Source organism: Bombus impatiens, unplaced genomic scaffold (assembly GCF_000188095.3).
Source record: "Bombus impatiens unplaced genomic scaffold, BIMP_2.2 scf_0814, whole genome shotgun sequence".
NCBI classification, from domain to species: domain Eukaryota; kingdom Metazoa; phylum Arthropoda; class Insecta; order Hymenoptera; family Apidae; genus Bombus; species Bombus impatiens.
In genome coordinates this window covers 400,407-413,310 of record NT_177233.1, presented here as the reverse complement: position 1 = coordinate 413,310, position 12,904 = coordinate 400,407, and the positions used below count along the sequence as shown (strand labels likewise).

General features: G+C 43.3%; 1 protein-coding gene across 4 annotated transcripts in view; it reads right to left on the bottom strand.

Moving 5' to 3' along the window:
- Positions 1 to 2,432: 2,432 nt before the first annotated feature.
- LOC112213588 overlaps positions 2,433 to 12,904 on the bottom strand; it is a 298,689-nt gene continuing 288,217 nt past the window's right edge. For 3 of the 4 annotated variants that reach the window (XM_033323131.1, XM_033323129.1, XM_033323130.1), the window contains one exon: positions 2,446 to 2,977. In XM_033323131.1, the coding sequence (XP_033179022.1) occupies positions 2,859 to 2,977 (119 nt within the window). In that variant the 3' untranslated portion in view covers positions 2,446 to 2,858. Of the gene's footprint in view, positions 2,978 to 12,904 lie in introns of all 4 variants that reach the window. The other variant, XM_033323132.1, reaches the window with a different exon arrangement.

The following is a 12,904-nucleotide window of genomic DNA, read 5'->3' as shown; positions in this document are numbered from 1 at the left end:
CGTTTGCTCGCTCGCTCGCTCGAGGCTCTACGGTAAGGGTTGCTGCTGCCTAAGGTGTTCCAAGGGATGGGAGGGGATCGGCGGCGCCTATTGGATTTCCACGGACTTTTTTTATCCTTCTTTTCCGTTGCCCCTTCTCCCCGTGTCCCTTCTTTTTGAAAAACTGTAGATCGACCAAAGGCTCGGTCTCGCCCGGATGATACCGTAGAAAGATTCTATGAATAAGTTGGCAACGTCCAGGATTATTTTTGAAAGGAAATCGCGCCACAAACACGCGCGTGGAAACGAAGCTTTTGCAACTCGATACTGTAAATTTACAGTACCGTCGGTGTGTTTGGAGAAATCGTAGGCTAACAACGACGAAGAGGAACTAACGGTGGAAATTTGCCGGATTAGAAATTATTTCGCAAAAATCTCTACGGAGTTTCTGCGTATCGTAACACGTAGAACCATCCCGGTGTTCCATTTGGAAAAACTTTTGTCCCCGACGTAGTGCACGTGCGCTTCGGCTTCCACCAAATCACGTTCCCCTGCGATCAACCGGGTCTCCTCATTTCGGATCGAGAGGAGAAGGTGAGCACAGGACACGCTTTACGACGAGACGCACGAAGCGGTCGTGAACGAGCGTTAAAATATTCAGTGAACCGGCCCAGTTGGTCCTGCGCAAGTAGAGAAATCGCATTTCGGAAAGCGACCCCTCACGTATAGCCGCGTTCGTGGTAGCGTGTGCGTGAAAGTTTTTCGTAATCGGCCCATCGACGAGGCGTGGAAAGTGTCGACGATCTAAGCACGCCGGCCGACATAATTAAAACTTCCAGAAAACATAATAACTACACAATTAAAGCGCGTCCCTCTGACTCTACTCTCTCTTGTCAGGAACAAGGGGAACTGGGGGGAGCGGGTGGGTGGGAAGAACGGGGAGAAAGCGGGTTTGAAAAGCGACGAGGACACGCCGATGCTGGAAAGAGAAAAACCGAGAAAGATAGAGGGGAGGGTGGTTTCATGGTGAGGGTGGAAACCGAGAAAAAGAGACAGAGAGCGAGAGAGAAGAGGCGAAGCGGAAGGGAGACGGACGAAAAGAGAAGATTCCAAGCCGAGCGGGTGGATGGTGGTCTACGGCAAGAGGAAGGGGGTAAAATGATGTAAAAATAACAAATTGAAACTGCTGGCCAGGAGGGTTGGATAACGCGAGGAGCAACGAGGACGAGGTTCGCCGATATTCCCCGAGCTAGACGAGAACGACCGATCTATATAGTTACCGGCGAACAGAGACGGAGTGGCAGGATGAACGAGACAGCGAGCAGCAGAGAAGGGTGGGCCAAAGGGGTGGCACAAGTAGATTTCAGTCTGGTGGGGGTGCTGCCAGAGAGCTCCCCTCTTCGGCGGAAAATAGGGGAGGGTTGTCGTACGTGTTAACGCGGCTACTATATATATATATATATACATATATACACATATATCTAGAGATACATACATATATGTAAGTACCTATATACACACATAGCATATACGTACGTGTACATAAGTACATACGGTATATACGTCGTATAGAATGCACGTATGTGTATATACGTAGAGGTACCAATGATAGTCCACACCCATACGGATTCCTATATACGCGTACCCCTTTCCCTCTACAGCTTCACCCTCCCTCTCTATCCTGTCTCTCTCCGAAATCAGCCATCCTCGTCACATCCACGCAGTTTCACGGCGTGAGTGTATGTGACGCGAGGGGCAATGCTCCATCGTGCAACGTGGAAATTTAGTTCCCTTCGTGTACACACACGTATAGAGGAATCGCGAGGGTGTGGGAGTAGCAGCCTGCGGCTGTGTGTGGTGCTTTACGACTCGATCGTAGCGTTAATGGCACCGCTGTCTGAGTGTGTAGGTAGCGGTGCACACGGGAAATGTGCTCGTGCCCGTCAGAGAACGCTTTCGACGTATACCATCCACCGTACTAGGCCAGCCAACTATATTTCGCGCGACCGAGCAGATTTCACTAATACGAGGAGCACGGCCCGCGTGGAATACGTACGCGCGCCTCATGCAGCAACCCGTCCCTCGCGATACTACACGTGGCGATCGACGAGGAGGGTTGCGTTGCGAACCAACCCCCGCCCCATCCCCCGTTTCGCACACTTTCTTTTTGTCGTCTCTGTTACGTTCGTTTAATTCACGCTTTTCCTGGTCACGCCGTCACTGTCGTCGAATCGAGCGTGAACCAGAGAACGCGTGCAAATGGCTCGATCAGCCAGACATTGTGCTGGTTCCAATTGATTCCGCGAAAGGATTCACCGGAGTAACTTCGCTGGAAAGAGCACGATACCGTTTCAGGCACACCGTATTTCAGTACTTTTCTGGAAATCGTCGGGAATCTTGTTTCGTGGATTTTCTAGAATTTTACTTTCTCTCCCGAAGGAAAAGTAGATTTTTCTTAATTTTAGACAGGGCGGATAACGGAACAGGTTTCCGGCAGAAACTTAGAAACAGGAGCATCGTTGGGAATAATTATAGTGCTAACGTGAGGCTTTAACATATATTTGTTACGTAACATATAACATATATCTGTTTTATAATGTAAATTGATGAGTCAGTGATATAATTCGATTTTGAAATTCTGATATAAGTCTGTTCTTATTCTGTGTGCATTGTAAAGTGACTCAAGGATGATAAAATATGCATACACGCTCCATCATCAGCACCACTTATTCTTATAACTTGTCCAAACAAACTTCCATAAAACTGAATATTCTTAATCAAAACAAGAGAACGATCTTACTCCTGGCTTGCCAGCAAACTGTATTACCTTGCACAGTTCCATGTCACGTAGTGAAACGATCCTCTTGTCAATCCCTGCATTACAGCAAATCCACGAATATATAAATTCCATCGCATCGTCGTTTGATTTCCTCCTCTCGAAGGGTGGGACTCCGCGAGCCTCCGAGAGGAATACGGGGGAAGTTCGTCATCGCAACTGCTGAAAGAAAGTAAAACACAAAGTACAAAATATTCGATTCGATGGACGAAATGCAATGCAGTCGGAAGAAACTCGCTGATTGACATCTATATATATATATCGCCATATCGTCTATTGACAGGCCACAGGCCACAGACCAATTATACGCATGAAAATCAAAGAAACGTAACCTGAAAAATAAGGACGCAATGCGAAACCTTCACCTGCACAGCGAGGCTACGTAAGGTACGCTTCAACCCTATTCCAGGAAAAAGGGTCGAGGCGGTCAGCATAACAACTGACATAATTAAGGGAATACGTAGGGAAGAACGGATGAGAGGAGCCGTATCTTGAACGTACATTGTTGACACGAAGAATATTATTTCTGCTTGTGTTCTTGGAAGGTTTATGGAAATTGATGATTAATAACAGTAACGTCACGTATCTTTCTTCGATTTGCAAACGGTAGCTTATTAGGAGCATCAAGAGCTGTTATCAATGCATAATTGATAATTGCAGTTATCAATGGACAATAAACATACCAAGTTAGAGAAAGCTGGAAATCTTAGGAATTTCTGTTGAACTCCCTCGATAAAAGAGATCTTACATTTTTCTATGCTGAGTTCCATACTTCTGAGATCTAACCAGAGAAGCTAAAAGGAAAACGAATTCAACTGAGCATTTGAGATACCCGGATAACCTCGGAAGTTAGGCTACTACATTACGTAGTACAAAGTGTAGATTGGTAATCGGTTAAATGATTACAAATTTAGTGCACTTTAATAGGCTTGATACTAATTAATGTTTCATTTAATACGCTAAAACCTAATTAATTAGTATGTAAATGCTGCACTGGAAATTACAGCTGATCATCTGAGACGTCCAGATAATGCGTGAGACAACTGCGTGTACAAAAGTTGCTACAGTATCTCGTGAGACATCCGAACATCCACGATAGTTTTGAAACTTTTTGATTCCAGATTAGGCTACTGTTGCTATGTGGTAGCAAGTACACACGTCGTTGCTGGTCGATTACGATAGTACAATAGTGATAGTACGATAGTACGACAGTACAATATTTAATATACTTGGACCTAATCAATGAGTGCGTAGAGGTAATATTGTAGGTGTCAAACAATCATTTGAGGTACCCGGATAATTTCGGAAGTTAGACTACTACATTACGTAGTACAAAGTGTAGATTGGTAATCGGTTAAATGATACAAATTTAGTGCACTTTAATAGGCTTGATAATAATTAATGTTTCATTTAATACGCTAAAACCTAATTAATTAGTATGTAAATGCTGCACTGGAAATTACAGCTGATCATCTGAGACGTCCAGATAATGCGTGAGACAACTGCGTGTACAAAAGTTGCTACAGTATCTCGTGAGACATCCGAACATCCACGATAGTTTTGAAACTTTTTGATTCCAGATTAGGCTACTGTTGCTATGTGGTAGCAAGTACACACGTCGTTGCTGGTCGATTACGATAGTACAATAGTGATAGTACGATAGTACGACAGTACAATATTTAATATACTTGGACCTAATCAATGAGTGCGTAGAGGTAATACTGTAGATATGAAACAATCATCCGAGGTAACTTCGGAAGTTAGACTACTACATTATGTAGTACAAAGTGTAGATTGGTAATCGGTTAAATGATTACAAATTTAGTGCACTTTAATAGGCTTGATACTAATTAATGTTTCATTTAATACGCTAAAACCTAATTAATTAGTATGTAAATGCTGCACTGGAAATTACAGCTGATCATCTGAGACGTCCAGATAATGCGTGAGACAACTGCGTGTACAAAAGTTGCTACAGTATCTCGTGAGACATCCGAACATCCACGATAGTTTTAAAACTTTTTGATTCCAGATTAGGCTACTGTCGCTATGTCATAGCAAGTACACACGTCGTTGCTGGTCGATTACGATAGTACAATAGTGATAGTACGATAGTACGACAGTACAATATTTAATATACTTGGACCTAATCAATGAGTGCGTAGAGGTAATACTGTAGATATGAAACAATCATCCGAGGTAACTTCGGAAGTTAGACTACTACATTATGTAGTACAAAGTGTAGATTGGTAATCGGTTAAATGATACAAATTTAGTGCACTTTAATACGCTTGATATCAATTAATATTCAATTTAATGGATTTTAATGTGGACTTCAACTGTACATGTGCGATACTCAAGTAGCAGGGTACCCGTGAGACACCCAGGTATGCAAAAGTTAGAGATTAGGTTACTACGTACGCTACGTAACACAAAGCATAGGTTGTTGGTAGTGAGTTTTAAATGCAAAGGAGAATCCGCTGTCAACCCGATCATCGTACTTGTGCATATCTAAAGACTGAAAATAAAGAACTCTCGTCTCGAACGAACGAACACACACAATGCAACCGGTCTCACCTTAAAGTGGTGAGAATGTCCGATCTGCAGCTTCTTCTTTGTCAGTTCTAGCGAGTTTGCTTGTCGCATCGAGGTTCTCATGCAACTGTCTCATATGTATCTCGCGAAATAGCCGGCTACGCGGGTAATTCTTCTGAATTTGGTTGAAATCACCGTCTCAACTTTTGCCAACAACCATCCACCCACGCCAGACTCGATCGACTTTGACCGAAAACTGCTCTAATCGACAACGCTAGGCGCAATAATAATCGACAGACAGTGTAACCAATTGTTTGCAGCTAGCATCGACCATTCCATTCGCATTGGCTGCTGCTTGTTTCGCGTTTTCGTCGATATGCTAACGCGAGTCGACAAATGTAAAGGGACTCTGTGTTAATCGCGCAAGACGCGTCTTCTACGTTTCCTCGTGTTCGAAGAAGTAGGCTAACAGTTGGTCGAAACGCTGTTGAGCGAGAAGACAGGAAAAAAACGTAGGTGGACTGGATGAAAATAGTTGGATATTTTCTAGTTAACAGGGATGAGCAAAACAATTAAAAGCTGGCGCAAGGCACGTATTTTCTTTTGTCATCGGGCAACGAAGATTCACGCAGCTTCGATTCCCAATTTGATAGCTGCTATATTTCTCGACTGGCGGACTGGCGCCAGTTTACGGTCGAGCTGGAAGCTAAAACGAAAAAACGAAGGCGAAAAATCCGAAATTCGAAGATATTTACTCGAGGAAGCGCATTAGCCTTTCTCGAGTGGAAAACACGGGGAAATATTCAGAAACGGAAATCAGACTGGAAAATAGCGGCGTAGTGTGCGCCGCTGCGTGCAACCCGATGGCCGAACAACATTTCGACGAGAGGAACGTTATTTAAACAGCGACCAAGCGGATCCGAAGGAGGTACATTTTTCCAAATAAAAATTCATTTAGCAGGCAGCGGGTTCGCGGTTGTCCGGCTTTTGCGAAACCGGAAAACTCATTGCGCCGAAAGTAGCCAAAGTGCTTTGTACAATTAAGCGAGAATTTTCGCGAATCAGCACCGAATTAGTATTAATTAACTCGCAATTCCAACGGAATTCCTGTATAATGAACGAAACAATTTCGTCGGTGCAATAAACTTCACTCGAAAGCTACGAATAATTTCAATCATAATTTTTCTCTATCCTTCCTTTCGTCTATCGATTTTCTCTCGGTCTTTCTGCTTGCTCGGGAATTCCTATTACCGTCATTATCATAACAAAAGGTTACATTTTCTTCGTTTATTAGGCGCAGAGAAAGAGATTCTGCGCGTTTTAGATTTTATATTCCATACAGCGTTACTTCTCCAACGATTTTTGACAATTCTTTAGCGCGTTTAACATCGTCGATATTTAAGTTTCTAACTTCTACGCCTTCCATCCCGCGTATACGCAACGTCGTTTATCTATGCGCGTTTTTAACGAAACCATAAACTGTAGACGTACGTGTTGTGAAACTTGTTCGAAATTTACATTGGTATAATGCGTTCTTTCGATTAATTCAATACGTTGTATGTTCCTGAAACAGTTAAGATAACGGTTTCTCTATCGTTGATAGCCGATAAAGAGGAATTTTTCTCATTGGATCGAAGGAAAATTCTGATTGCGATATAGCCAAGAGTACACTGTGCACGCGCGACGAAAGAAGCTTGTCGATGAAATTCGTATTTCTCGTTGCATCTTCTTTTCGTCTCAGTTCGACGAAAATGACGTTGACGGTGCCAAAAATCTTGTTGTTCAGATAGCAGAGTCGCGTTTGTTCGAACTCACCGAGGGAACGATCAGTCCATATAACTGCAATTCGTACAACTAATCGAGAAGTTCTCCGACTTTCCTTGTTACCTGTCATTCTTCCTTCATTCGTACAATGACGGTTCACTTAATCAGCTACTGATTAAAATTTCGTCGTGGTGAGTGAGATTCTACTAACGTAGTATCAAAGATCGTCAAAACGAAACCGGGCCTCGAGTGACCGAGACCTGGCGATAGTTGCGACAATTTTCAAAGGTTAAGACCATAGAAGAACCATAGAAATTATATCTCGTCTCGCTTATTCATGCAAAATATGCCATTTCTCAGGGATGAAAATTGTGTTCACCAAGGTACAAAAAGCCACAGAATTTCCTTCCCCATCTAACATTATTCCCTCTTTTGACAAAATGCAAATCGACTTATCATCTCACTGAGAATCCACAGCCTGGCAATCATTTGCCGCGTTCAATTCGTCCGGACGTTTTATCGAGACCATTAATCATCCGTAGATCTCGGCCATGACGTCGATCGTTGACTTAAGCCTGATTCACGCAAGCGGTCAAGGTTACTGTCGGATTACGATCGACCAAAATCTACGATTTTACCGACACGTTCGCACTAAACAACCGAATCCCGTGCCAGTGTTTCTCATCCTCGTTCGTCCGCTCGAACCAGCGATGACATCGTTTTCCAAGTTCTCCAGCGATTAGACGATTAAAGCAGCTGTACTGGTCATAAAGCTTTTATATTCTTATTGTTCTATCGTTATATCGTGATAATTGTATCGTATTATCGATTATATTATCATATTATCTTATCGATGTATCGCTGATTGTACGAAACACTTGTTAACCAGCGAATCGAAGAAAACAAAACGAAGCGAATTTGGCCAATGGAAGCCGATCGCGGCGAAGATCGGCGGAAGGAAAAGCTCGCGAAGGAACAGCAGAGTACGCGATGTTCGTTTCCTTTTCTCTGTGACGTTTTGTATTCCATGGAGCCGACTTTGACGGCTGTCAAAGAACTAGACGCGTTTTACGGCCGTTTCGTTCCGTTTGGATATTCGATTTTTCGTTCGGACTTGCCGCAGGGAGAAAGCACCACCGACCCGGTTTCTCTTCGCCGTCGGTTGAACTCCAAGCTTTCTTGTTGTGGAAAAAATCCGTGTTTCGTAGCTTTGTGGCCGGCCTCGGATGGAAATCATCGCAGTCGAAGCGGCGACTTATATAATTACACGACAGAGACTCGTTTACATTTCGTTAAGGAACAATTACCGCGTGCTACGTGTAACGAGATTTAAGGAAACGCGATAAACGCTTAATTCCACGGGAAACTGGTCGACAACTTTACTTCCGGCCAGCCCTTCTCCGCCACTTTGTGCCACGTTTTTATCACCATCGAACAGCGTGCGTATCCGAGACGCGGATAATTTTCCATCCTGAAAAGTTGCCCGCTGAAACGCTAATTCAACGTTGCATTACACGCCGTACATTCTCTTTTCTGTTTATTGATTCGCGCCGCTGTCAGTTCTATGGTATAACACAATCGATAGTATTATTATTATTATTATTATTATCGGTATTTTTGCCGCTGCTATTACCAAATAACACGAGTGGAAATAGCCGCAAAAATGCTCGACCGCCACTCGAGTGGCTGGGATTCGGGGGCCATTTTCCCGATCGAGATCGATCATTCGATCAAATCGGTAAACAGTTGGCGAACAGCCGGCGATCATCATTTTGCGCTTGTTAATTATAATACACGTTCATTAAGTATTCAAGTGATAACGATGTATCGATTTTTAACCGACGACGAGCAGAAACACCGACGGCATGTAAAATAGGCGACGCTATTATTGTTGCTACCAATTACAATTCACATGCAAGAAATAAATACGAGCTCGTACAATCGCGCGGAGGATATTCCAACACTTGGACGAGGCTCGAAACGGAAACGTTTCTAATGCAATTAACGGAATTATAATCGATGGATATATAAAACAGTTCTGGCCGTTACGTTTATCGTTGTTGCGTTTATCGAGAGCTGCGACGAACGAGAACCGCGTGGAAATTACGAAACGTATCGTCCAAATTCAGTGGAAACGTAGGAACGACAGTAAAAAGAATTGTATGTTATAAATACGAGAATATTATTATTTTATTTATTTATTAATATTTAGTCCGTGCCTTTCGGCTTTCGACGAGCTTCCGGTTTTATATTTCGTTTACCTACTATACTTTTTACATTCTGTCAGCCTTATCACTCTTTTGCCTCCTCCCTTGTATCTATCTAAATGGTTTTCTTTGCCTATCTCTCTTTTCTGATATATTTACCTCCCCCTTTTATGCACTCTATGGCAAGTTTTCGGCGTTTGCCTCCTTGCTACGCTTCCTCATTTATGCTTCTTCCTCGTCTTGTATTGCCCTCCTCTTCTCCATTATTTTGTTCGATTTTATTGATCCTTCTCCAGTTGTATTTAGTATTTTTTCTGTGTCCATTGGCCCTCCACTAACGGAATTATAATCGACGGATATGAAATAGTTCTGGCCGTTACGTTTATCGTTGTTGCGTTTATCGAGAGCTGCGACGAACGAGAACCGCGTGGAAATTACGAAACGTATCGTCTAAATTCAGTGGAAACGTAGGAACGACAGTAAAAAGAACGCGATTAAGGCACCTGTATCTTATAAATACGAAAATAGTACAAGAGATATGGTACACCGTGATTAAATTAATGCTAGTATTAATTAATATCTGCCGTTGATTATAATAAATTATGGCACGCTTTTGGCAGAAATTAAAGAATCGTTTAACGTAACGTAATTATTCTGTTATCGCGCGAGTTTTATGAAAATGCAATGGGAAACTCGAACTTAACGAAGACGTAAATAGTTACGATAAACAGGGAAAAATAAAACGTTTTATTATTTATCCACTGCCTTAACGATATACAAATAAACAGAAATAAACAGCGGCTACGGAGAGCGTAGCAAACGCCAGACACAGCGACACCGATACTCAAACAAAATACTCAAATAGGCGAATAAAGAATTAGCCTAAACCGCCAGCCAAACTATTCGAGCGAAGAACAAATTGATCTACGCTGAACGACAAACGCGACAAGATAATGACACTTGGAAACGCGACAAGATGATGACACTTGGAAACGCGACATCGCCAGAACGATAATTAAAATGCTGCGCGCGGAATCGAATTTTGTATCGGAGGACACGAGAGATCGATCCGTTGGATCGCGACGCACGTTGCTGGAGAAGCGGCAAGGTTAACGGTGTATCGATTTCCGGTGCAAGAGCGGCGATGGAAGCGGCCGAAAGAAGAGAAAAGAAAACGGACGAGCGGAAGAGTTGCGTGCACGTAGAAAAGCACGGGAGCGAGCGAGTGGCGCACGCCTTCGGCCGCTTTACTTTCACCACGCACGGCAACCAGAGAAGGAAAAGAAAAAGAGCATACCGCGAAGGAAGTCGGTTCCCACGGCGTCTGCGAGCTGGCGCGTACGCGCCTCCAAGAGCCGGAAGTGGCGACCGCGACCGCGACCTCGGCACCCTCCTCCAGCGTCGTGGCCGCTCCGCTTGTTAGCTCGTCCAGTTCAGACCCTCGGTGATAATGGTCGTTAGAGAAGTCACCGGTTTCCCCGTGCCATTAAACCGCAACGTTTCGCGATTCCAGCGTTCCGGCTACCCCTCGTGTTTCTAGCGGAATTATCAAGTGTAACGCGCTTTTCAGCGGTCGCGATTCTTAAGGCGTTTTTACGCCGGTAACGTGTGCTTCGTTCGATTTCGGTTTCCATGTATAGAGAAGGAGTATGTGTGTGTGTGCGTGTAGGTGCGTGCGATTTTTCTTCGGCGCTTCGAGGGAAGCTCAGACTATTTTTATCCGAAGAATATTTCACTCTGTATATCGTGTCATTTTCGTTTCTTTATATCCAGATTCTTATCTGTCACTTAATTCCCTTCTTCCGTTATGTCTTCCTCTCTTGCTCTGCCTGTTTCTGTGACCTTATTTTTGTCCCGTAAATACCTCAGTCCATATTTCGGCGTCCTTACTCTTTTATGCCCCAGATCCTTATCCATCGCTAATTCCCTTTTTTCATTTCGTCCTCCTCATTGCCTCTGTGCGCGAGTGTGTGTCGATAACACACGATCAGCCATTACGTGCTAACCGTGTCTAACGTCGTTTTATACTTGGGTGTTCTAATGGGTGGCTGGTAGTTGCCGCGTGGCCAAGGCCTCTGGCGTATTAAAAGCCAATTATTACGAAATGTAATAATCCCTTTGAAAAAACGGCGCCCACAGCTGGGTAAAGGGCTATTTAAAAAGATACTGCTGGCAATTCGTGCACTGCGGCTACAGCTAAGCCGTGATAATGATTTATCAATTAATATTACCAATATTTGTTGGTATCAACGTTACTAAACCTGATAATTCCTTGAACTACTGACCTAATTAAAGTATGCTAATAATTGTTTGTATTTTACCTCCTTTATCTTCGCTTCTTATTATCCTAATTAGCTACAAAGATCCTATAGATACATTGCATTAGACGATTAGACATCGTAAGTCATCGATTGGTAATTTTTTCGTGGAAATTCGCGCCAGATAATTAATTATACTTTTTAATGTTTATTCACGTCGTTGTTTCGTTTTCTTCAGGAAAAGCTACTCGCTCGGTGACGAAGAGTATGCCAACTAAAATTTGGGTTAGCAAGATAATTAGTTTCGCAGTTTGTTAGAGTTCTCAAAGATTGTAACAAATTCAAGATTACAAAGTATATATATAGAGAGTGTAATTACGTTTGTTTTAGCTATGGAGGCTAACTACATGCAAGAAACAGAGGCTGTCGGTAGCAGGTTACAACTGTGTTGAATTAACCCCGATAGATGTAGGAAAAAATTGAACACAGTGTGTATGTCGCGTAGAAAGTGGCGTAGAACAATCGTTAAGTAATTACTCGTTTACAATATCATATATCGTAACGTGCCAGTCGAAACTGGATTGTCTACGTCCCTAATTGAGTTCCGGATCATCAATTAGCCAGATGCGGCAATCAAAGTTGCACCTCGGTCGTGCGTAAAATTGGAGAGAAAATGAATCGTCTTCGTAATTTTGTTATTCGTAACAAATATCTTAATTATATTGTACTATTTGTATAATATGTATGCTATACCGAATATTTTAATTTCCAACGAGAAGGAATGAAATAAAATCACAGAGAACGAGGAAATTTTCCATCGACTTTGAAAAGCTCTAGGTACTGAGAAAGCTCGAGAAACCTAGAAATAGCTGTGCCGTGTTGCTCCGTTTTCTCCATAGGGAATATATCGACAAGTTATAATTGCAAATATTTGCAACTCTGAACAATTACGTAACTTGCTCTTAGGGACGAAAATCGAAGTCAGAATGTTAATTCCGATTTTAAAACACCGTCGAAGACCAACAGACGCAAGTTTTAAGGCCGAGGAGACAACGTCCACGATGTTTTTCAAGCAAAGAATAAACATTTTCACCTAACTGTTGTTCCGTGTAGGAGCTGCGAGGGCTGCGAGTGCTGCGACTCGTGTAGGAGCTGCGAGGGCTGCGAGGGCTGCGACTCGTGTAGGAGCTGCGAATGTTGCGACTCGTGTCCGGCTGGGGCGTTGAAACAGGCCGCTGCAGAGCGTAAAGGCGGAAGAAACGAACAGCCCGCGAAAGGGTTGATCGAGCAGATCCGCGCGAGGGACCCGCTCCAGCCCCGACGTC